At 35.7% G+C, this 27251-nt stretch overlaps 1 protein-coding gene across 1 annotated transcript in view; it reads left to right on the forward strand.

The window, feature by feature from the left end:
* MALRD1 (MAM and LDL receptor class A domain containing 1) overlaps window positions 1-27251 on the forward strand; it is a 774784-nt gene that overhangs the window by 48986 nt on the left and 698547 nt on the right. The window contains exons 5-7 of the mRNA XM_042948257.1: window positions 16037-16138; window positions 16778-16924; window positions 24729-24895. Coding sequence (XP_042804191.1) covers window positions 16037-16138; window positions 16778-16924; window positions 24729-24895 — 416 coding nt within the window. The remainder of the gene's footprint in view (window positions 1-16036; window positions 16139-16777; window positions 16925-24728; window positions 24896-27251) is intronic.

Below are 27251 nucleotides of genomic sequence, written 5' to 3' on the forward strand. Positions count from 1 at the left end.
TTGAGTATTTGGATTTAGCCTCTGTAACAGAGGCAGGCAAGGAGAACAGGTTTATGAATTGAGTGAGCAAACATATTTTCCAGAGAAACTCAACGTCAGCTTATTTAGAAGTAAATTTCAGTTTTCTTCCAAAATATCTTGCCTTGCCTATATTTCCCTTTTTAGATTATTGACATCTGGTCTCACTTAGTAGTCTAGGGGTCGGTCATTCTTAAATCATTCTCCTCTCTTCTTTCCCCTGTATTAATTTGGTCAAAAAATAGTATTGAGGGCGTGCCCTTATATTTTTCAAATTATCTGCCCTGTTTATTATTATTATGTATCCAACCACGATTTCATTTAAGTGCATATTTTTTTCCTGCTGAATTTTAAAAACTTCTGGTTTCGATCTATTCAACTCTACCATCCAGTACTAACTACTGTCCACCAGATTATACTTTCTAACATACAAATATGAGCAGTCTCTACTTTGTTAAAATCTGTCAGTCACTCTCATTGCCTCCAGGATAGAATTCAGATTTCTACGGATTCTCAAAAATTCGAATTTCTAAGCTCACCGTGACCCTGCTCTCGCACACCAGTCCAACTTCCTCCTTTACAGTCCTCTAAGAACCCAACCATTCAGGAATTCAGATAAATTCTTTTCTCTGAGCTATATATGCTCCATTTCACAGAACACAGATTTAAATAGAATATCATGGGACTATTTTTTTTTAGCAGGACTTATATTTATGCTAAGAATATATGTGATTTTTCAGTTTCTGTTTTAACATCAAAAATGAAGGTATGTCCCCAAGCTACTTAATGTGATTTTATCTGAGATTTAATCTGGACCAAGCATTTTCTATATTTTAGTGCAAAATAGACGTTTTTGTCATTTTGTAGCAGAAAAATAGTACTTAGGAAGGAGTAATAGTTGGAAATGAGTGCTCTAATACAGTTATCTTTTAATAGATTATTTTGGTTTATAAAAAGGTTTTTGTTTAAGATGGTAAGGTATACTGACAAGACTTCCTTATTTTTTTTTATGTCTTCAAACTATTGTGCTTTCAAGATTTTGTTCTGATTTTTTTTAAAACTCGAGAGAATTCGATGAACCATGCCTTTTATTTTCCATATTCTGATGCTTTGATATCTGAGGGCCTTGCTGACCCTGGAGAGACTGTCTCTTCCAGGGTTAGCCAATTCCTAGAGCTACAAAAAACAGCTCACCCTACAAATGCAAACCAACCCATCCAGGGCCCCTATCCCCAACCACCTCTTCAGGCTCTCACACTCTGGGCACTTTGCACCTGCCATAATCACCCCAGGGTCGCTGTATTAGTATCCTTGGGCTACCATAACAAAATAACTCCAACTGGGTGGTTTAAGCAACAGAAATTTATATTCTCATGATTCTGGAGGCTAGAAGTCCAAAATCAAGATTTCAACAAGTTTGCTTTCTTTTGAGTCTTGCCTCCTTAGCTTGTGGATGGCAATCTAGTCCCTCTTGTCACATGGTATTCCCTCTGTGTGTATCTGTCTCTTAAACTCTTCTTCTTATAAGGACAGTCATATTCAATTAAGGCCCACCCACATGACCTCATTTTATCTTAGTTACCCCTTACAGACCCTGTCTCTAAATATGGTCACATAATGAGGTAGTGGGGGGTTGGACTTCAACATATGAATTGGTGGGTCATGGGGAGATGATTCATCTTATAATAGCAAGGTACCAGACAATAAAGGACAGTCCCTTCTGCCCCAGAGCATGCTGAAATTATTCCCACCAGACAATTCTAAGCCTACATACGCTACCTTACCAGTTCCTTCCCAAAAATCCACAAGAAATGCTCTTGCCCATATTTCCCCTCTCTCCCTCTGCCTCCTGACTAACCCTGGTGTTTTCCCATGTACTTCCTCCCACCCCTAACTCATTGCATGGTGTACCCCATCTTCTTGGAGTCTGTGAGGAAAACAAACTATCTTCTCAATGGTAGTTATCTTCTGATGTGTTGGCCTTTACATTCCTAAGTAATAATGAAAGCTATATTTTAAAGTAAGAATGTTAGAATCAGTGGGAGGAGAAATTAATAACTGCTCAAATGTAATAATCACTTATTATCTTAGTAATGAACTAAATTGTAGCAGTGCTGAAGGGCTCAGTGTGGCATGGGAGCATATCATTAACGCAGGTCAGATAGTTTTTTTTTCCACCCTGCCTCAACATTCACTTCCTGCTTGTGCAGAGTCTCAAGGTCACCCACACATGGGAGAACAGAGTCTTCAAGGGTCTTTCCTGGGCATGTGCATAAACTTGCACTTTTTCTCTGCTTCCTATATATCCTGGGATATGTCAGAGCTTCTCAAAGCCCCCCTTGGAGACGTCTCCTTCTATGACTTTTTCCTTTAAGTTGTTTTGGTCAGCTCTTTGTTTGCCCCAGTTTGCAACGGCTGTCTCCAGGTAGCTCTGGTATCAACTAATTGCCTCTGGGAAAAGGCTCTTTTTGATGAATGAGCTCAGAATCAGGTCAAATAAAGCCAAAATGAAGCTCCTGGGCTGCTGGTTTTCATGGCCATCACAATTCCAAGGATTTCTCAACAAACCCCAACCAGGAAAATTGAAATAAAAACCATGCCCACACACATCATAATCAAACTTCTGAGAATCAACAGTACAGAAAAACTGTTAAAAGTGAACAAAGATAAATAACACATGCCATTCAGGAACATATTCTTGCTGTTATTATTGTTTTTATTGTTACTGTTTGTTCAGTGACTGTTATGAGCCGAATTATGTCCACCCTCCAAAATTCATATACTGAAGTCCTAACCCCCAGTACCTCAGAATGCAAATGTATTTGTAGATGGGGTCTTTAAAGAGGTAAATTAAGTTAAAATGGGGTCACATGGGTGGGTACTAATCCAAAATGACTAGTGTCCTTCTAAGAAGCGGAGATTCAAACAAACACACAGAGGGAAGACCGTGGGAAAGCCCAGGGAGAAGATGGTCATCTGCAGACCCAAGGGAGCAGCCCTCGGAAGCAACCAATCTTGCTGACACCTTGATCTTGGACTTCTAGCTTCCCAAATCATGATAAAGTAAATTTACATTGTTTAAGCCACCAGATCTGTGGTGCTTTGTGATGGCAGCCCTAGCAAACTAATATAGAGGCTTTCCTGAACTAATTCTATGACATATGAGTTCTTTCTCATCTGTAGCCACTGCAGTTTCTTCTTCGGAGACATGGTAGTCTGTACGTTTTCTGTAAGCCTATAGTTTTTCCATCAGTATGGAAGCCAGAATATAGGGATGCATTTTTTAAATGCTAAAACTAAGTAACTCTGAATTCTATATCCATTGAAAATATCCTTCAGGAATTGGAGAAAAATAAAGACATTCTCAGATCAAGAGAAAGTAATAGACTTCATCACCAAATTTATTTTGAAAGAAATGCTAACGCAAGTTAGTTCGCAGGCTAAACAAAGAAAATATCAGAGGTCAATGTATCAGTAGGAAGAAAGAAAGAAAGAAGAAAGAAAGAAAGAAAGAAAGAAAGAAAGAAAGAACAACTGAGGGGCGCCTGGGTGGCTCAGTCAGTTAAGTTTCTGAATCTTGATCTCAAGGTCATGAATTTGAGCCCAGTGTTGGGCTCCATGCTGGGTGTAGAGCCTATTGAAAACAAAAAACAAAAAAGCTGAAGTTATAAATATCAGAGTAAATATAATGGAATGTTCTTCTTCTGTAAAGATTTTTAATGTACACGGGACTCTTGAAAGCAGATATTTGAACACCCTTTTGGTGGGTTCAAAGCATGTAGATGTAAGATATGTGACAAGTATATCATAAAGTTGGGAGTGTAGAAATCCATAGGTTTAAGATACCTACATTTTATTTAAAATGTTAACAAACTCTATGTACAGTGTTAAACTGAGGTGTGCATATTATTGTGCCTGTAGTGAATGCCAAACAGGCATATATAAAGGACAATAGATACATTAAAATTGAGCATAAAAATATTAAAATATTGAAATAATCCATTAGACAAAAACAGATGGTGAAGGCAGAAATGATAGCAGGGTGGTGGCAAAGAGAATAATGGGTAATAAGTGCAGAAGAGACAAACTGAAAAAAATAATTTTAATTATTATTATATTATTAATGTTATATGATAATAAATTACTATTTAATAATTTAAATAATAATAAATTAGTTATGATGATAAAATAATTACATTAAACATAAGTGGCATTTATATTCCTTTTAGAAGTCAGAGATTGTCAGATTAGATAAAAGATAAGAAATAACTACATTTTGACTACAAAAGCTCATTTAAAAAATAATGATATAGATTAACTAAAAGTTAAGGGATTCAAATATAGTTAATGAATCTATGTCAAAGGAAGGAAGAATATGCAATGGGGAGAAGATAGCCTCTTCAATAAATGGTGCTGGGAAAACTGGACACCTACATGCAAAAGAACGAAACTGGATCACTTTCTTACACCGTAATACAAAAATGAACTCAAAATGGAGTAAAGACCTAAATAAGAGACATGAAGCCATTAAATTCATAGAAGTAAACATAGGTAGTAATGTCTTTGACATTGGCCTTTGCAGTGTTTTCCTAGTTACGTCTTCTTAGACAAGGGAAACAAAAACAAAAATAAATTATTTGGGCTACACAAAAATAAAAAGATTTTGTTCAGTGAAGGAGACCATCAACAAAATATAAAGGCAACCTAATGAATAGAAAAAGATATTTGCAAATAATATATTCAATAAAGGGTTAATATCAAAATATGTAAAGAGCTTATACAACTCAACAGTCAAAAAGACAAATGATCCAATTAATAAATGGGCAGAGGACCTGAATAGACATTTTTCCAAAGAAGACATAAAAATGGCAAACAGACACATGAAAAATGTTCATCACTAATCATCCAGGAAGTGGAAATCAAAAACTGTAGTGAAATATCATTTATACCTGTCAGAATGGCTAAAATCCAAAATGACAAGAAATAACAAGCATTGATGAAGATGTGGAGAAAAAAGAACTCTCATGCGCTGTTGGTAGAAACATAAATTGGTGCAGCCACTGTGGAAAACAGTATGGAAATTCCTCAAAATATTAAAAAGAAGTACCATACAATCCAGTAATTTCACTACTGGGTATTTACCCAATGTAAAAAAACCCACTAATTTGAAAAGATCTATGCACCCCTATGTTTATTGCAGCATTATTTACATTAGCCAAGATATGGAGGCAACCTGGGTCCATCAATAAATGGATAAATATGATTTTATATGTATATATATGAATATTATGCAGCTATAACAAAGGATGGTATAACATATATAAAGATGATTATATATATCGATCATAATATATATCAATATATATAATGATCGATATATATATCGATCATATATATGATCGATATATATATAGATCAATATATATATTGATCTATATATATTTATATATGTTGATATAAAATATATATATATATTTTATATATATATATGATGATATATATTTTATATATATATGATATATATATGATATCATATATATGATATATGCTATATATATATGATATATATGATATATATATGATATCATATATATGATATATGATATATATATATGATATATATATGATATCATATATATGATATAGCATATATCATATATATATGATATATGCTATCATATATATATGATCGATATATATATGTTGATCAATATATATATTGATATATATATCAATATATATATATTGATCAATATATATATTGATTTATATATATGAATATTATGCAGCTATAACAAAGGATGGTACAACAAAGGATGGGATCTTGCTATTTGTGACAACATGGATGGAACTAGAAGGTATTATGCTAAGTGAATAGTCAGACTAAGAAAGAAAAATACCATATGATTTCACTTATATGTAGAATCTAAGCAAAATAAAACAAATGAATAAAAAAACAGAAAATATCCATAAATACAGAGAACAAATTGATGGGTGTCAGGGGATAGAAGGACGGATAAAATGGGTGAAGAGGAGTGGCAGGTACAGGCTTCCATTACTGAATGAATAAATCATGAAGTTAAAAAGTACAACAGGGAATATAGTCAATTGTATTTTAATAGTGTTGTATGGTGACAGATGGTAGCTACACTTGTGAGCATAATGTAGAGAGTTGCTGAATCTGTGTGTCATACACTTGAAACTAATGTAACATTGTGTTTCAACGACACTTTTAAAAAAAGAATAAACGAGCAACTAAAAAAACCTAAAGATATTAAAAGAGATACATTAAGCAATGTAATTAAAAGGAGGGTGAATGGCTATATTAATGTCAAAATGTGCTTCAGGACAAGGAAAATTAATAGGCATAGAGAGGAACATTATATAATGATAAAAGGGTAAATTCATTAAGAAAACAGAAGAGTCCTAAATATGTACGCACCTAAAAGCAGTACTCCAAAACACATGAAGTAAAACTGTTAGAACTAAAAGGAAAAATAGACAAACCTACAATTATACAAGGAGACTTGCATACACATCTTTCAGGAATCAACAGAAAAAGTATACAAAAAAGTCATCAAGAATTTGCAAAACCTGTGGGGGAAAAAAACTCTAAAATTTCTGTGGAACCACAAAAGAGCCCAGATACCCAAGGCAATTCTGAGAAAGAACAGCAAAGCATTATACTTCCTGATTTTAAATTATACTACAAAACTATACTAATTAAAACAATTTGATACGGGCATAAAAAATGACACACAGACCAATGAAACAGAATAGAAAACCCAGAAATAAAACACTGCATATCGATCAACTAACATTTGATAGTGAGTCAAGAATAGTTAATGGAGAAAGGATAGTCTCTTCAATAAATGGTGCTGGGATAATTGAACCCTTATACCACTAATGAAAATTAACCCTAAATTGATTAAAGACTTCTACATAAGACCTGAAACCATAAACCTCTTAGAAAAAAGCATAGGAGAAAATTTCTAGGACATTAACCTGGCAACTTTTTTTCTTGTTTGGATGTGACACCAAAATCACAAGCAACCAAAGAAAAAAATCAGCAAGTGGGACGAGACATCAAACTAAAAAGCTTCTGCACAGCAAAAGAGACAAACAGGAAACAAAATGAAAAGGCAATCTATGGAAAGGCAGAAAATTATCTACCTACTTGATATAATTGACATTTTAAACAAGTCGTTTAAAACTATAGCAGAATACTTCTTCTTTTCAGTGCATGCTGAACGTTCACTAGTAAACTAAGACTATAGCCTGGGCCCAGTGGCAAGACTCAAGGAGGCATGGGAGATCCTCCCCCAGATGCAGAATTTAAGGGGACACTAAAAATTTGTTATGGACCAAATTGTGCCCCGCTCCAAATTTCATATGTTGAAACTCTAGACCCCAATGTGACTATATCGGTGATAGTGTCTTAGGTAGTTAAGATTAAATTAGATCATACAGGTGGGGTCCTAATCTAATAGAACTGTGGCCTTATAAGAAGAGGAGATCTCGCTCTCGCTTTCTCTCTCCCTCCCCGCCACCCCTCTCTTTCTGTCATCCTCTCTCTTATTCTCTCCCTGTCCTTCTGTCATGTGAGGGTCACAGTGAGAAGGTAGCCAAGTGCAAGCCAGAAAGAAGACCCTTACGAGAAGTCAGACACTCTGGCAACCTCATCTTGTACTTCTTGCTTCCAGAACTGTGAGAATGTAAATTTTTGCTCCTTAAGCCATCCAATCTAGGTACTTTGTTATAGCAGCCCAAGCAGGGTAAGACAAGCGCTAATTAAGATAAGTAATATTTTAATACCACACATTAAAAGCTCACAATTAATGAAAAAATCAATGATAAACAAAATATAAAAATGTTAAATGACGATGGTATTAGTATTACTGAATTTTCCAGGCTCCAATATGGCTTAGCAGTACTACTGGGGCCACAGAACAAACCTTAAGAATGTTAAAACAATTGAAATGGTATAAAATATATCCTCTGAGCAAAATGAAATTAAACTACAAATCTGGGACATCCACAATCACTTGGAAATTAAATGTCACAAATTTAAATAAAACATACTTTGAAAGAACCAAATATTTTGAACTGAAAGAAAATGAAAATATAACGTACTAAAATTTGTGTAAGATAGCTAAAGCAGTGCTGAGGAAAAAATTAATAGGTATAAATGTTTTTGTTAGGAAAGAAAAAAGGTCTCAAGCCTGTAAATTTAACTATTCATCTAATGAAAGCAGAAAAAGAAGAACATATAAAAGCTAAATCAAACAGTGGGAAAATAATATATAGAGAGACAATAAATAATGGAATTTAAAATGAGAAAGCTGTAGAGAAAATTATTGAAACCGAAAGCGGGTTCTTTGAAGAGGTAAATAAAAAATGATAAAGTTCTAGCTGAATTGACCAAGACAAAAAGAGGAAAGACACATATTACCTAATTTGGAATGAAATAGAGCTAACATTAAAGACTCTACAGGTATTAGAGGATAATAGTAATTAGGAAATACTACAAAAACTCTGTACATAGATCTAACAATGTATGTGAAATGAACAAATTCCCTGAAAGTCACAAATAATCAAAAGCCATTCAAGAAGAAAGTGATAATTTGAATAGTTTTATGTTTATTAACAAAATAGGACACGTACTTTAAATCTTCCATTAAAGAAAACTCCTGGACCACGTGGTTTCACTGGAAAATTGTATAAAATATTTAGGGGAAAAAATAACACCAGTTTTATACATTCTATTTCAGAAAATATAAGGGAAGATAATACTTGTTACCTTATTCTAGAAGGGCAACTTTGCCCTAACACCAAAACTGAACAAAAATATTATAAGAAAAGAAAGCTACAGACCAACATTTCTTTCACAAAAAAATCTTTATCACAATATTAGCAAATGGAATCCAGTAATACATTAGAAAGAGATTACATTACAGTCATCCAGGAGATTACATTACAATCATCTAAACTGGTCCAATGTTTAGAAAGTAATCAATGTAATTTACCATGTAATCAGACAAAAGAAGAAAAGCATGTGATGATTTCAGTAGATACAGAAAAAGCACTTGACAAAATTCATCAAACAGCCATGATTAAAAACCTCAGCAAACTATTAACATCTTTAACCCAATAAAGAGCATATACAAAGGTCAAACAGTTAACATCATACCCATAATGAATGAGTGCTTCACCTCTAAAACTGAGAAGTAGGCAGTGATGTCCACTCTTACCACTTGTATTCAAGACCTACTGGAAATCCCAGCCAATGCAATAAGGCAAGACATGTAAGTAAAGGTATACACATACAGTTGCAACAGAAGCAATAAGTCTTGCCGTATTTGCAGATAACGTGATTGTCTATGGATAAAATATCACAGAATTTATTTTTAAATAAATAAAAATTATTTTAAAATTATTTTATTTTTATCACAGTAGCAGTATACAAAGTCAGTATAAAATCAGTTGTATTTCTATCTAATGGCAATGAACACCTGAAAACTGACATTAGAAAAATGACGCCATTTGTAATACAATCAAAGTAAATTTTTATATATAAATCTAACAAAATACGTGCTGGATTTGTATTCTGAAACCTACAAAATAATGATCAAAGACATCAAGAATACCTGACTAAATAAATGGAGTATTGATTGAAAGATCATGGGTCTATGTTTGTCAAAACTCATAGAACTGAATAACCCAAAGGATGGATTTTACTGTATGTTAAATTAAATAAATTTAAAGAAGAAATAGTACTTTTTAAAGCTGAAAAGATTCTCATGGTGAGGAAGCTGCTACACAGAGCCCTTGGTAGTATTACCGTTAAGGAAAAAGCACGACTTTCTAGTTTTGTTCTACATATTTCTCTTTATCGTAAACATGTAAACTTTATATAAGTGCTTACAGTATAGGTATAGGCATCTTTATGGTTTCAGAACACTTTGTGAGTTGGAAAATTCAACTAAATTCTTTCTCTAATATTAGGGAAATCTTTTAGATTATGCCCACACCTTCAAACAGTATCATGCTAAATACTGCCCTTTTCCAAGAAAATTCGCTGCACATTCATTGAAAGGAGAATCTTTTTAGACTTTACCAAAGTGGCACGTGTGAAAAAAAGTCGAGCTTCGTGACTGTGAATACATATGTGTTTAGTCACTGATTCTTGAATGACACTGATTCTTGAATAAATTGCTTATTATAATTTTTTATAAAAATTGCATGCTATGGTTCATAATCAGAATATTGTGAATATTCTCTGAAGATTTTTAGATTGGTTTGCCAGGACACTGCGTTAGTCTCATTTATGAAGGCCCCAAATATATAAATCATCTTTAATGAGAACCTGAATGGTGCATACATATTATCCAGCTAAATAACCAAGGACCTAGTTACCTTTTTTGTCCTATTAATTTCTAGTTACCTTTTAAGATCTAATAACTGTCCCTTGAAATTCATTATTAATTTAAGAACATTGACAAAGAAATTGTCCTAAGTCCCTGGAGTCAAAAGTGGATGTCAATTATAACTTTTACTGCAATGGCCTTGAGACTTGCGCTTCATTCTCTACCATCTGAGAGAGAGTCTGGCCAATTTTATACAACCTGCTTGTACAAGATAAGGTTTGAAGGAAATGTGGCTTCATTGGTATAGAGACCTTGAAACGTTGGCAAAGCTGCATCCTGATGATCATGTATCATGGATGGAGGATTTTAAAATCCTCAAAGTAATTTTCTGCTGCTAGACTGTGGTGCAATGTAAGAATGAGATAGAAAGAGGGTGGGGATGTAGGAAAAATGCGTATGAATGTAAATATAGATAACTGACTTCTTGAAATAGTATTGAGCTCTGAGATTGAATGCACTGAAAGAAAAAGAAGTGTCCAGAAGATTAACTGTCAACTTATACCCCCATCTACTGTTTTTACGGTTACAAATTCCAGTTTGGGGAATGAAGGTAGTAAAAATGGTTGACATTGGTGAAAGATATTTCATACCGATTGACACAAGCTATGTTGTTAATATCATGCAATTGATACTTGACTATTTTGCTATTTTTGTTCATAGTACCTTTGTGAATTTTTTTTCTTGTATAAATAGTGAAAAATTAGAGATAATATACAACACTTAATTGAACTATGGCCAATACTTAATTATTTAGCTCCAGGAAGCAGAAGATCTGCAGCTATTATGTGAATCAACAAAAATTACAGTTTTAATTGTTTCATGTTAATTGTTATTGTGCAACCTTAGCTTCATTTATTACCTACACTCCCTTAATTGCATATGCAGTTTTATTTTCAGAGGATCTTACATTCAAAGGCTTTGCATATTCATTATTTGTAAGCTCCTATTATAAGAAATCAGCTTATGGGTGTTATTCATAAATTGTTTCATAACCAGTGGCTTCAATTGTATTCCAAATAAAAACGTAAGCACTTTACATAGGATCGATGATATTGTCAAGTATTCTGTTGAATTATATTTATTCATTCCTTAAACAACTATATATTGGATACTTACGTTGTGCCAAGAGTTATTTCAGACAATGGGGAGACAGCAACGAAAAACAAACACCAATCCCTGTGTTCATGGAACTTACATTTTAGTCAAAGGGAGAAAGATACTAAGCAAAAAAAAAAAAAAAAAAAAACTATGTCAAGTGGTGATATGTGCTGTGGGGAACAATAGAGCAGAAAGCCAAGATAAGAAGTGCCATAGATGAAGGTAAAGTGAAGTTTTCGTCAGGCATGGTCACGTGGAAAATATGTTTCTAAACAACAACAACAAAAAAACCCCAAGGAGTTGAGGGAGAAAGCCATGCATATTTTGGAAGGAACTATAAATACAAAGGTCTCAAGGCAAGAGTCAGCTTTGTCTGTATGAGGAAGATCATGGTGAGGACTTCTGTATTTATTTCATGAAGGACAGAAACCCATGTAACGATGTTGAGCCGAGGAGATGTGATCTGACTCATATATTTAAAGGTCAGAGGGAGACAAGGGCAGCAACAAGGGAGCAAAATACAGAGTTATTACTGTAATCCAGAAAGAGTGATTTTCCTTGAGTCAGAATTGGTAGTAGTAGCAGAGGCAGTAGGATGTAATGAGATTCTGGATGTGTTCCATAGAGAAAGCAAAGCTTTGCTGATGAATCGCGTGATGGGTGAGAGCGAGAGATGGGTCATGGATCCAGATTTCCTCCTGAAATAGGTTGGATGGAATTATCACGAACTGTGATGGGGAGGAAAGTGGGAGGAGAAGCTTTGGAGGAAAGAATCAGAAGTTTAATTTTAGACCTATTTCTGTTGAGATACATGTTAGCTCTTCAAGTGAAAGGGCCAAGACAGCAACAGGATGTCTATATTGGAGACCAGTGAAACTAGGCCTAAAATATAATTTGATAAGAAGGAAATGTTTTAAAGGCATGAGGTGAGGTGATATTAACAAGGTTGTGGTGTAGAGAAGAGAAGGGAATCCAAGGACTGAGGTCTAGAGCCCCCTCATGTTTGTGTCATGTGGAGATGAGGAAAAACCAGCAAAGGTGACTGAGAATGAACAGCCAGTAATTTAAGAGGAAAACCAGGAGAGAATTATGTTCTAGAACCTAGTGAAGAAAACGTTTCAAGAAAGATTGAGTGATCGACTAGTTTCAATATTACTGCCATGTCAGGTATGATAAGGAAGAAAAATTAAATGTTGGATTTAACAATACAGAGGTCATTCTTGATATATGCACTTTCAGTGGAGTGGTAAGGGTATGAAAAAGAAAAAAAAAGTTCTGATATGTGCTACAACATGAAGGAACCTTGAAAACATTATGCCAAGTGAGAGAAGTCAAGCACAGAAGACCATATATTGTATGATTCCATTTATGTGAAATATCCAAAATAGGGAAATCTGTAGAGATGGGAAGGAGATTAGTGGTTGCCAGAGTCCAAGGAGGAGCAGAGAAAGGGAGTGATATATAATGGTTATGGGTCTTATATAATTTATGGGTTTTATATATAATGGGTTTATGGGTTATGGGGTGATAATGTTTTGGAATTAGTGGTGATAACTGCACAATTATTATGAATAAAAGCCCCTGAACTGTATACTTTAAAATAATTAAAATGGTTAAAATGGTGAATTTTATGTTATGTGAATGTTACCTCAATAAAAAAAACTTAAAAAAAAAGACCTCACTAGAGCAGGTTCAAGGAAGGATGTGGGGAGAATTGGTGTTGGAGTCAGTGTGAATAGGCAGAACTTAGAGAAGTTAGTTGGAGGGGGTTGGAGGGCCAGAGGGCTTTCCTAAGATGGATGAAATTTTGGCCCCTTCGTGTATCGAAGGGAAAAGAAAACCTGTTGATGTAAAAGAGGGGAGGAAATTACTGGAATAATTCCTAAAACAGGGAAGAGGAGATGATTTTTTGTAGAAACAAAGAGGGGCCCAGAGAAGAGCATGGCTGGTTGACCCACAGTTACAAGAAGAAAGGTACTCAGGCAGCAGTTCAGGGAGATAGGTAGTGGGACTTGTGAGGTTTTCTGCTGTTTCCTCTCATTTTCCCGATGAAATGTGGAGCAAGAATATTAGCTGAGAAGGATGATAGGGGAGGAGTTGGAATTTGAAGGAGGAAGTAAGGAGTTTTGAATAGTTGTCTAGGAGGAAAAGGAAAGAGGAAATGGAGGAAAAGGAAAGAAGGGGAAACATGGTGGACGATGAGATGGAGTGAGTAGTCACAGACATAAAACCATTTTAATCAGCATGGTGGTGGGCTCCATCACTCATCTTCAGCCCCACAGATGCAGGCTGGAGTGGGTGACCAGTTCCCTGGTGGTCTCAGCCTACCAATAGCCATGTCTTGGGCTGGAAATGCCTGGGGCAGTCATCTGGGCCCACGCTGCTTGTGACGAGCCCCCACACATGTTTCCTTGATCAGAGCCCGTGTTGTGGCTGACCCAGACCTTGTGGTTCTTGTTAGGATTGCAGGATACACCTCAGCAACAACCATCAGGGAACTCTGAGAAAACAAGTTTCATTACACATAGGTCCTGGAGGATGTACAGGGTGTCCAAGGGCATCACAGCAAGGTTGTGGAGAGAGACCATGGATCCAGGGGTCTGCCTTCATTGAGTTCAAGAGGTTCCTGATCTAGTTGTGTGGCTAGCAATGTGTTTATTCCAGATGGATATCTTTGAAATGGCGCCCTCAGCCATCAAAAGTTTAATATCAGGCACTCTCATCTGTTAAAAAGAAAACCACAGGCCTAAAATGGTGTCACTTGAACTAGGCTAAGTCACCAAACTGGGGCTTAATGTCTAACCTAATTACAGTTTCAACTTCTTCAGAAAGGTCTGTCTTAACCTGTCAATCAGGAACCTTCTGATCAGTACTAGTGAGGTATTCTATGACATGGGCCCTCTCCATCCTCCAAAGGAAGATGACGTAATCCACCTAGTAAGATCCCTTGACCTTCTCCAAGGGAACGTGACCTTGCCTGGAACAATCTTTTGTTTTCTTTTGCTAGTAAGTGTCTTGCTCTACACTCCTTCCTATGAAAACCTTCCATTTGGTATGGCTCCTCAGAGCTCCCCTCTGCTTTCTACTTGGGGTGCTGTCTGATTATTGCTTTAATTTATTGCTAATGAAACCAATCAGATCTTCAAATTCATCTGGTTGAATTCTTGTCCTTTATTTTTTATTTTTTAAATACATTATTTAAACTCTTTTTAAGTTTATTTATTTATTTTGAGAGAGAAAGAGAATGAGATGGGGAGGGGCAGAGAGAGAGAGGGGGACCGAGGATCTGAAGCGGGCTCTGAACTGACATCAGAGAGCCCGATGTGGGGCTCAAACTCAGAAACCACAGGATCGTGACCTGAGCTGAAGTCAGATGCTTAACCGACTGAGCCACCCAGATGCCCTGAATTCTTGTTCTTTAACACATTATGATGTAAAAAAAAAAGTGAATTGTCAGATACCTACAGTACCTGTAGGGTTGTACTTACCAGAGTTTTTGCCCTGAGACTATGAGGAAGCACAGGAGTGCCAGAGGGAGTGGCTCTCACGTCTGTGAGAGAGGAAAAGAGAACATGAAAAAGGATGAAAGGAATTGGAAAACTGTCGGACCAGTAGCTCGTGGGACCTCGTGCTGTCAAAAAATTGTTAGCGCTGATACTAGGAGGAAAGAGTGGAGAGAGGTGATGGTTGAGGAGTCGGCCACTTGTAATTAAGATAAAGGAAACGTTACCACTTGTAATGATGGTACTCACAGGCGTGGTGGCAGAGGTCATTTTTCCTCAACCTTTCTTCATGACCATCAATACGAAAAAAGCAAGAGATGAAGAGACAAGATGAAAGTAGATATCAAAATGACGATGACTGCCAAGAGTCAAAATCCTCGAGGTGGAGGGGTGGTGCACCAGTGTCTGTAGGTGACTGCCACAAGCTGGCACAACGAGGGATGTCATCTGATGTCGGGAGACTCAAAGCTGAGGTGGTTGGGGAGATGGGACTGAGAATTGTGTGGAAGTGGCAAGGGAGCAGGGAGGATACCCAGTCCACTTTCCAGCCCTGTGTTGGGCGGGCAGTGGAGGGAAAAACAGACACCAAGCAGGGAGAGGATTTCAGGGACCGCGGTTCCAGGAGATCAGCTTCCAGTTAAAGAGGACAGCATATCAGCATATGTCATAGTTGACACAGGTACAATTATCCTTCTAATAATAGGCTCCTTGTTTCCACATTAGGCCATGTTACTTCCATGGAGACATGGACGGTTTGGTTTGGGGGCTTGGCGGTCACCACAGAGATCCGATTAAATCCCAGAAGCACTGGCATAGTTGTATTATTCTCTCTGACTCTCTGTGTGATGGAGCTGCCTGGGGAGCGATGCTGTTACAGAGAGGAGTTGGGTGAAGAGTGCTTTCTAGAACAAATGCTAACATTTTAGGAAATGCATGAGTCTTTCCAGTTGTACCTACATCTCCCTTCTTGCCTCTCTTTAAATTTAACAGATGAAATTTTACCATGTCAAGAAACACTGAATACCGAGCAGGAACTGTGCCATCTAGATTCACGTCTCTGCAATTTTGATTCTACAGAGGAAGGATTGAGCTGTAAGTGTTAAATCGAGATGCCCACCATGATGGTCTGTAGCCATCCATGAGACTTGGACCACTGCTAGGAATTCAGACCACTATGAGGGATACTCACCTGGCAACCTTTGTTGACATTTATGTCCTAATTTTAGCTGGAGTGTTGTTGGAAGTCTATGCTTTATTCAAAACATGAAAGATACTAAATATGTAATTTTAAGGTGATGTTTTATAAAGTAGTTCCATTAAAGACCAGCTTTCAATTATATAGAGTGTTTGTTCTTTAAAATTTCCATGTGATTATGAATAACAAGTGATTTAAACTAATTTCATAAGGTAGGTAAGGTCAGATTATATATGTGCCGTTTAAAACGTTGTAATAGGAGCAGTGTACAAGAAAAAATGGAAACATCTTTTCACTTTTGAATGGCAGTGTTTTCCATTTGGGAGGATGCCTATCTGGATCAAGGGAGGAACTTCTGAAAAACACATTTGCTGGTATATTCTAAGGCTTATTGAACCAAAATTTGTAGGTATGAAATTGTGTGTGTGTGTGTATGTGTGCGCGTGTTAAGCTTTGATTATAATACATAACGATGGCTAAGCAGCTACTCTAGTACACTGTGATGGTTCACCAAGATCTTTTTTGGCTTTCTGTAGTATGTCACGTCTGTGGATTTGAATCTGACATGTGTGACTGGGCATCAGAAACATCTGCTGGGCGAATTTCCTGGATGCGCACAAAAGCAAGAGAGGTTCTTGCATTAGAATCTATACCTCAGCAGGATCAAAGTAGTGATGATGAAGGTAGGAAATAAAAAATAATCTTCTGTATATATGATTTTTAGGATTTTGACTTATTGTGGGTAGTATGAAGATATTTCATCAGGGATCTTGATGTATATACTGAGTGTATTTTATTGAAGCTATATTTGCATAGATATTGAAAGTAAAAAAATCATATTATTGACAGTGTAAAGAAAGAATTATACTAGGTTAACTTTTAATTTTGTAAGTTTTATTATTTAATCATCAACAGATAGTAGATATTGTGGGAAGAAAAAGGTAAAGTATTAAAACGCTTTTATAAAGCTGACTAGCTCTCCTTTTCACTAGTGTTATCGATGATTTTCTTTCTTTTCATCTAACATTAAATTTGTGGTGTCTGTTTATTTTTCTTTCCACTGCTTTTTCTTTCTTTCTTTTTTTGAGGAGGTATTGTTAGTCTTTTCTTAATTTAGTAATTTAAAATTTTGTCACAGCAGAAAGTAATAGCTATTTTTTCTACTTCCATGTTGGTTTACTTTCTCCATAGTTTTGCCTTTTCCAGAATGTCATATAATTGGAGTTATACAGTTGGTAGCCTTTTAAGATTCGCTTCCTTCATTTAGTAATGTGCATTTAGGGTTCCTCTCTGTCCCTTTCGTGGCTTGTTGGCTTATTTTGTTTTAATAGTGAATTATATCCCATTGTCTGGATGTACCAGAGTTCATTCACCTCCCGAAGGACATTTTGGTTGCTTCCAAGTGTTTGGCAATTATGAATAAAGCTGCTATAAACATCCATGTGAAGGTTTTTGTGTCAACATAGGTTTCCAACTCTTTTGAGTAAATTCTAAGGAGCATGGCTGCTGAATCGTTTAGTAAGAATATGTGTAGTTTTATAAGAGGCTCCTAAGCTGTCTTCCAAAGAGAATGTATCATTTTTCATTCCCATCAACGATGAATGAGAGATCTTGTTGCTTCACACCCTCTCCAGCATTTCGCTGATGTCAGTGTCCTGGATTCTGGCCATTCAAATAGGTGTGTAGCGATTTCTCTTGGTTTTAGTTTGCGTTTCCCTGATGCCTTATGATATGGCACATCTCTGATGCTTATTTGTCATTTGTATGTCTTCTTTTGTGAGGTGTCTGTTAAGGCCTTTGGGTTTTGGTCTTTTATCTTTATCATTTTCTTTATTCACCATTGTTTCTTTTATTTCATGCCCTTGATTCCTTTCCTTCTTGAATTGGTTCACTTAGTAATTATTTTTTTATTCAGAAAAGATCTGTGGTGATGGTTTTGCTAAGCATTTATAAGCTTCAAGTGTTTTTAATGGCCTCACTCCTAAATAATAATCTATTTAGTCATACAATTTTTGAATGAAAATCTGTTCATTTTATTTCTAAGTACATAGTGATGGTTCTTCTTTAGCTACTGATATCTACTGTAGTCATCAAGAAGTCTGAGCTCATCTAATTTTTTTCCATTTTATGGAGATTTAATAAAATGTTTATCTCTACTGTCTGAAATATCATCGTTATTAGTAATGATGTGAATATATTTTATTTAAATTTTTTAGTGCTCAGAATGCATATATGTTATCACTTGTGAACATGGTATGTTAACTCTTTTCTGGGAAGTTTCTTTCAGTCCCTCTGTTCTTGTCCTCTTGAGTTCCTATTAAATACATGTCCTGGGAGCCTGTGTGTTAGTGTTTTTTATTTGTTGCTCTTATTCTTTGTTCTTATTTTTGTCTCCCATTCCTGTTAGGCCTTTGTAGTTTTAAATGAGGATTTTATATGCTTCTTTTTTTGTTTCCTTCTTTAGTATCTCAATTATATTTCCATTTTTACCCCTTTTTTTTAGTGCTAGCTGTGAGTGTATGAAATATATTTACAACTAATCCAACTCCACTTTGAAATAACTTCATACTTCTTGGGGCACCTGGGTGGCTCAGTCGGTTAAGCGTCCGACTTCGGCTCAGGTCATGATCTCACGGTTTGTGAGTTCAAGCCACATGTAGGCCTTGTGCTGACAGCTCAGAGCCTGGAGCCTGTTTCAGATTCTGTGTCTCCCTCTCTCTCTGACCCTCCCCCATTCATGCTCTGTCTCTCTCTGTCTCAAAAATAAATAAACGTTAAAAAAAAAGAAATAACTTCATACTTCTTCACAAAGTGCACGTTATCTTATAATCATAAAATATTCCTAATTTCTCCCTCCTGTCCCTTGTGTCATTGTTATCACTCATTTCACTTATATGCAAACTATAATCATCAAATACATTGTGGCTATTGCTATTTTGAACTGTTCTCTTTTAGATCAATTCAGAATATTAAAAATAAAAGGTTTTGCCAAAATTTGAAGGTAACTGATTTGCTTTATTTATTGCTTTCCTAGTACTGTTCCTTTCTTTATTTAGATCCGAGTTTATGACTAATCTCTTCCCTTCTCTTTGAAGAATTTCTTTTAACATTACTTATATTCAAAGCCATTGTTTCCTTGTTTATTTTCTGTATAGGTGTGATCTGTCCATTGATCTAAGTGGGGTATTTAAGTCCCCTACTATTATTGTATTATTATCAATTAGTTCCTTTATGTTTGTTATTAATTGTTTTATATAGTTGGGTGCTATCATGTTCGAGGCATAAATATTTAAATTGTTTTGTCTTGTTGTATTGTCTCATTATAATTTAGTACATTTCTTCATTTCTTGTTACAGTTTTTGCTTTAAAGTCTATTTTGTCTAATTTAAATATTGCTGCTCTACCTTTTTTCTGATTTCCATTTGTGTGATAAATTTTTCTCCATCCCCTCACTTTCAATCCGCAGGTGTCTTTAGGTCTAAAATGAGTCTCTTGTAGGCAGCATATAGATGGGTTTTGCTTTTTTTATCCATTCTGATGCCCTGTGTCTTTTTATTGGAGCACTTAGCCCATTTACATTCAAAGTGATTCTTGATAGATATGCATTTATTGCCATTTTATTACTTGTTTTGTCATTGTTTCTGGAGATTCTCTCTGATCCTTTCTTGTCTTTGTCGCTCTTAGTCTCTCCTTTGTACTCAAAGAGTCTCCTTTAATATTTCTTGCAGGGCAGGTATAGTGGTCATGAACTCCTTTAGTGTTTGTTGGTCTGGGAAGCTCTTTATCTCTCCTCCTCTTGAATGATAGCCTTCCTGGATAGAGTATTCTTGGCTGCAGCTTTTCCCCCATCAGCACTTTGTATATATCATGCCCTTGTGGCTTTCCAAGTTTTCTGCTGAGAAATCTCCAGCTAGCCTTAAAGGTCTTCTCTTGTAAGCAAAGGACTTCTTTTCTCTTGCCGCTTTCAAGATTTTTCCTTTGTTGCTATATTTTGCAAATCTAATTATATGTCTTGGTGTTGGCCTGCTTTTGTTGATTGTAATGGGAGTGCTCTGTGCCTCCTGGATCTGGATGTCTGTTTCCATTTCCAGATTAGGGAAATTTTCTGCTATTATTTCTTGATATATATTTTCTGCCCCCTTTTCTCCTCTTCTAGGACTCCTATATATGAAAGTTATTATGTTTGATGGGATCACTGAATTCCCTAAATCTATTCTCATGTTGCATAATTTTTCTCTGTTGTTCAGCTCCATTGTTCTCCCTTGTTTTGTCTTCTAGGTCACTAATTCATTCCTCTGCTTCTTCCTGCCTGCTGTTTAATACATCAAGACTGTTTCCAATCTCGTTTATTGTGCCCTTTGTCCCTGATTAATTCTTTTTTAACTTTTATCTCTGTGGTAAGGGTTTCCCTGATGTCTTCTATTTTTTCCCAAGCCCAGTGGGTATCTTTACAATTGCTGCTTTAAATGTTCCATCAGAAATGTTACTCATATGTGTTACTGAGATCTCTTGTGTGGCCTTAGCTTGTACTTTCATTTGGGATCAATCCCTCTGTCTTTGTGTTTTGTCTGAATCTCTGCCTTCTTCTCCGTGTTAGAAAAGCCGATTATGTCTTCTGCTCCTGATGATAATGGCTATATGGAGAAGAGGTCATGCAGTGTCCAGGGATGGTGCTTTAGTGTGTGTCTCTGGTATGTGCTGGATGAACTCTGCTGTTGTGTTTTGGCTGCTCTGTCCTTCAGGTCAGTCATCTGCAGAGGCTCTTCTCACCTGCTGCGTGTGGGCAGTGTTGGGTGTCTGGCCTGAATGTGGTGAATTTAAACTATGTGTGCTCTCGGCTGCTTGTGAAATGAAACCTGACACCACTTCCACCAGAATTGAAGCCCCGCAGAACTCCATGGTTGGGAGATGTGGTGTGGGTAGGGGTTTGTGCTGGTCTTCTGGGGGAGGGGATGCTGTGCTGGGACCAAGACAAGCTTCACTGAGAAGGGCAGTCTGCCAAAGCACAGGGGGCTGGGGCTCAGTGTAAGCTGGTTAGGCACCCAGTTTTGGAGCTGCACTGTTTCCTGCAGGTGGCTCTGTGTTTATGTTGAGGACAGGGGAGGAAATGGTGCTGGCCAGCTCCTTTGTCTTCACAGAGGGATCTCTGTGAACACTGCCTCCCAGGGATGTACTCGGAGAAGAACGAATAATCTCCTCCCTGTGTTCCCCAGGTGTTTTTGGTGCTGTCTGCCCTCAGGTTGTTTGCCTGCCTTCTCTCCAGGAGCAGTGCAGTGCCCTCTGGGCTCTATCCCAGCTAAGCTCACTGACCTTTAAAACCCCAGGCTATAAGCCCTCCTGGTTGCAAGAACTCACAGAATTCAGCTCCTTTTCTTTTCCAGGCCAATGATTCTTTGCAACTTTCTTCTCGTGCATTCCCCTGTGCGCTCCTCTCTTGCTTGCCCTTCTCTGTGACGGCAGCTCCTTTCCCTCTGCAGCACCTGTGGTCTCTTTCTCCCCTAAACTATGTCTCTGCACTTTCTACTTTATTCCATGTGGTCTCATCTCTCCCTTTAGTTGTGGAGTGTGTTCTGCCAGTCTTCGCCTCAATTTCTGGGCTGTTTAAGATGATTTGATAGTTACCTGGTTGTGTTCATGGGATAAGATGAGTCTAGGGTTCTCCTAGTCTGCTGCCAACTTCCTCTCCTAACATTACTTACAAAGCAGGTCTATTGGCTACAAACTCTCTCAATTTTCATTTGTCTGAGAAAGTTTTTATTTCTCCTTCATTTTTTGAAGAACAGTTTTGCTGGATGCAGAATTCCAGATTGGGTTTTTTTTTTCTTTTCTTCTTCTTCTTTTTTTTAATGTTAGTTTTGAGAGGCAGAGACAGAGCATGAACACAGGTGGGTCAGAGAGAGTGGGAGACACAGAATCCAAAGCAGGTTTCAGGCTCTGAGCTATCAGCACAGAGTCCACTGTGGGGCTCCAATTCACCGACCACAAGAGCATGAACTGAAGTTGGACACTTATCAGACTGAGCCACCCAGGCACCCTTCCTCTTTTTTGTTGGTTTTTTTTTTGTTGTTGTTGTTTTTTAAGGTTTCTTCTTTGTTTTTGATCCTTTGCAGTTTTAATATGACATGCTTACATGTAGGGCTTTGGGTATTTATTTTGCTTTGTATTTTCTGAGCTTCCTGGAACTGTGGTTAAAATCTGATATTAATTTTGGGAAAATTGTCAGTCGATATTGCTTCAGATACTGCTTTTGTTCCTTTTTGTCTTTCTCATTCTTGTATTCCCATTAGGCATATGTCACTTTTGAAGTCATTCCCCAGTCCTTGAATATTCTATTCCTTTTTTTCCACTTAAAAAATATATTGGCTTTTTAGTTTTAGAAGTTTCTGTTGACATATTTTCAGCTGTACCAGTCTACTTAGTCACCCCATTAAAGACAATCTTCATTCCTGTTGGAGTGGTTTTTGTTTTTTGTTTTGATTTTTTGTCTCTAGCATTTAAAATTTTTTTCTTAGAATTTCCAGCTCTTTGACTACATTTGTCAGTCTTTTTATTTTTCATATTTTCTACTTTTTTTTCCATTAGAGCTCTTAACTATTAATTATAGTTGTTTTAAAGTCCCAGTCTGACAATTCCATATCTGTGTCTGGTTCTGATATTTGCTCTTTCTCTTCAAACTATGGATTTTTTTTTCTTTTTGCCTTTCAGTATGCTTTGTAATGTTTTGCTGAAAGCCAGACATGATGTACTACGTAAAAGTAATTAAGATCAATAGGTATTTAGCATGAATGACCTTTTATGTTTATGCAACTAGAGATTAGACTTTTTACTCTTTGCTGCAGCTGTAAATGCCTGAGGCTAAAAATTCACCTGGTATTCTTGATTTTATCTTACTTGTTGTCTTTGGGTTTCCCTAGAGACATATTCTTAAATGAGGTCTGAGACCTACAGTTCTTTGAATAGTATTCCCTTGTAGGGGGATCCCCTTTTATATGGTAACCAATTGTGAGGTGGAGGAAAAATATTCTTCAGTCTTTTAGTGAAATTGTTCCTCTGTTACAAGATCTTCAAAAATGCTTCCTTCCCCAACCTTAGATGAGACAGGAAAGCTAGACAGGGCTGGATCTGGGTATTTTCCTCCTCTCCTGTGGAAGGCTAGAGCCTGCTGGAGTTGGTATCTCTCTTCTCCTAGGTCAATTAGGCTCTAGTCAAACTCCAGTTAGTAACGTGGTGGTAAAATAGTTACTTTTGAGTACAAACCTTGCTATTAATACCTGAATAATCCAGGTGTATTCTCACGTGTATTTCCTTAAGACCAACCTTAGTAACAATATTAGTTTAGGGTTTCGTACTTTGCGATAATGGTTGGAGTTTTGCATATGCTGTCACTTAGTTGTAGCCCAAGGTAGTGAATGTTGGTGTATTTTCCACCTCAGATTAAGAGCAGAATTCCCCAACTCTAGTCTTCAACTTCATTGAGAGAATTTGACTGTTCTTCCAGCTTTTTTTGGTAATATTGAAATTAGTCAAAATCTAAGCTACCAGAGCTTGAGTCTGGTCTCAGAGTTCAAGAGTTCTGTGGGTTCAACCCTACTCACCATACTTGTTCTTTCCTTATCTTTTTAGATATGTTTTTTGCAATGGATCTGTCTCAACTTTTATAAAAATGTGTTTTTTATCTTATTTATCATTTCTTTGTTTAAATATCAGAGGCAAAGTATTAACTTGCTATGGTATTTTGCTTAAATTCTTACATTTTAAATAAATAAGAGTTTTGCTTAAATTCATAGTTTTTAGAAATTGTAGGAATATTTACTAACTTACAGAAATAAAGAATTAAAAGGCTTCATTAATGAAAGGTGAAGTTGTAAAATCATAGAAATAACTTCACCTTGTCTATATTATTGTATTTAACAACAGTGTAAATTGGTTTTAAGTATCAGATGTGTTAAAATTGATTGACAATATTTTCACATACTATGAAATTCATAGGTGCAGATTAATAGGGCTGTAGATATCTGATACTTTCCTGTGGTTTGGTAAGAAAGAGGGCAGTTCAAATTAAAGTCCCTTGAAACTATTAAGGTTTTTCTAAACCTAAAAAGTAAAAGAGAAAAAAAGAAGAAAGAATTCTGGGAAGAAAGGTGTGGAATTCTTGGTTAAAGAAAGGTTGAATTGTGACATTTTAAAGAAAATGGTAATGATTTGTAGCATAGAGATTTTTATATCAGCAGATTTATTTTTATAAGAATAATGAATTGAAATTTCCTAATTTCAGGAATTAGGAGCCAATTTCAATGCATTTGAAAATACATATGGAAATGAAAACCTATAATTTGTAATTGATGTAATCATTTACGACAGCATAGCCTTTTAAATACAATCTTTGTCTTTCAGGCCTGATTTTGGAAACCCCGGGAATATAATAATTTTGTCCAAACAGAAAGCAGCTGATTTTTCTAAATTGCTTCATTTCCCTTTATTTTTCAGGTTACTATATGTGGATAGGAGCTAAGGATGCTTCTATTCTTAACCGTTTAGACAGCAAGGCTTATTTAAATAGCTCTGTGTGTCACTGCCTGGGCAAGAGATGCCATCTTCAATTCTATTACTCTATGGAAAACAGTGTTCTGAGAGTAGGACTATATAGTAATAAGGTGAGAAGAAACTTGCATTTATTTCAGATTCATTGAATAAGCGAAATTTCTCTTTTGGCAATTTGTGTTTCTATTTCTCAGTTGTGCGTAGGCTTTAGATAGTCTTTAACTTGACTCTATTTAGTATAGCTTTGAAAAGAAATGTTAAGAACTAGCTTAAGAGATACGGTCACGTAGACAATTTTGTGTGATGATTTGCACCATATTATTTTACAGAATTGTTAAAATTCATGGAGATATATTAAAGAAATAATAGATCTAATAAAAATGAGATTTTTGAGATTCTGTTATGTTGGCTCTGTGTTGACATTCTGATGGGATCTGTTTTGGATTTTAGATCCACATATCTAGAGCTATAATTACGATGGAAACAAATTACTTGTTATGGTACCAGTAGATACAGTTTTTAGAGACTGGTAATTACTGATTAAATATAAACAAATGAGTCAATGGAATGGGCAAAGAAAGGCTCACTGGGTAGAGTGAAAGTTGCAGTGGTAATATTAGCAAATAGAACAAATTCAGGCCTTTTTTCTAAACCTAACTTGAAATGAAAACAATCTGCCACCAGTGGGAAAATATCTGAGATGCTTTCAGAATTTCTATTGTGAAGAAGAATTTATTTATTGATAGAAGTAAAAAAAAAATCACAGGGGTAAATAGTGGTCATTCTAGCGATGGGAAACATTTGATAATAATTGCACGAATTCTTACATAGGAAAAAGACAGTAGAAGCATCCAAGTCAAATTCTTTTGGCTTGAGGTGCTTTGAATAAATCTAGTTGTAACTTCCTCCTGACATCAGCCAAATGCATTTTCCAAGAAAAGTTTATTAATTTAGCATTTGTTCTTATCAAGTATCACTAACCATCTGTCAATAGCATTTTTTTTTTGGTTCTATTTTCTTCTGAATTCTGAAGTGCCATCATAATTAATCCTCGGGTATTGCCTATTACCTATTACTAAGAGATCTGAAAATTCCAGAGAAATTCTCCTTTTTATCCTAGTTCTATCACAACACCCCTTTCTTTTTCTTTTGTATCATTTTCTTCTTATCCAGTCTTTTTTCTTTGACCTCTTCTTTTCCAGAACATTCACAGAGTTCTAAAGCATAAAATTGGATGAGTGAGCTCATTAGATGGCCTAATATATTTTTTTCATGGATGGGACACAATTTCTAGCATTCCGTACTATGTTTTATTTTTGTGACATTTTTGCAGTAGTATTTGCCACTAGAATAGTTTTGTTGAATTTATATCATAGTTAAAGATGCTTTAAAAAATATATGATCTTATGATACTGCTTTTCACAGGTAATTGATATTCACTAAATGTTGACCAAGTTGTCTTAGAGTAGAAATTTGTGTAATATATATTCTAATACTAAAGATTATTTTAATCTACCCTGAACAACAGTGATGGATTTTAAAAGTTTATATATATATGTTTATATATATAAACTTATATATATTTTATATTTAATATAGATTATATTCATATAAATATTTTATATTTATATATTATATATAAGGGAGTTATGAATCATTGAAAGTGAACAATATCAGTGTTCTGGTGACTTTGGGACTGTATAAGAAAAGATTATAAACAAACTGACTTCAGATACACCATATAATAAGAATAGTAATCAAAACTCCATCTCCCACATTATAAGAAAAGAAGTTAATCATGGAGAACTGATCTAATGTATTAATCAGAACCAGTTGGGTGTAAATCTTGGAGTACTGAGTGATGTTTGGTTCATTAGTTTACCTAGTATTCTGCAAGGCAAGATGCTATCTTTTCTCACACTCTATTTGCTCTGCTCTATATACATAACATATAACATATTGGTCACCAATGAAAAATCTGCATCAAAATACATTTAAATTACATGTTGATGTTTTATCACAGACTTAAAAAGGACTCCAATCCTATAATTAAAAAAAATAGCTCTTGATGAAAATGATCATTTATATCTTCCATGAATAGAATAAAGAAAACAACCCTTAGGATATATGCAGGTAAATCAAGAAATATCTAGTAAAATGCTGAAGGTGGTTTTCTTTATTTTCAGAGGACATTAGAATTTGAGAAGTAGAAAATACAGGGAAATTGTTAAATAAAAAGTTGACTCTTTTTAGGGTCACCTTACGTGTGTAGGAGTTCTAATTTCTACCATATAGAGATCCTTGAGATTAGGTCTTTATCATCTATAAAGTAATAGTCATAGTAACAGCCTGTATTTTATTCTGAAGAGAGTTTCCATTATCAATGAACCAGCCTGTGGTGCGTTGTACATATTCTGATTAACATTAAAAACCACTGGTTATTCATTAGGATTATAGCTAACAATATGG

The sequence above is a fragment of the Panthera leo genome, chromosome B4, assembly GCF_018350215.1.
Source record: "Panthera leo isolate Ple1 chromosome B4, P.leo_Ple1_pat1.1, whole genome shotgun sequence".
In the NCBI taxonomy this organism is placed as follows: Eukaryota; Metazoa; Chordata; class Mammalia; order Carnivora; family Felidae; genus Panthera; species Panthera leo.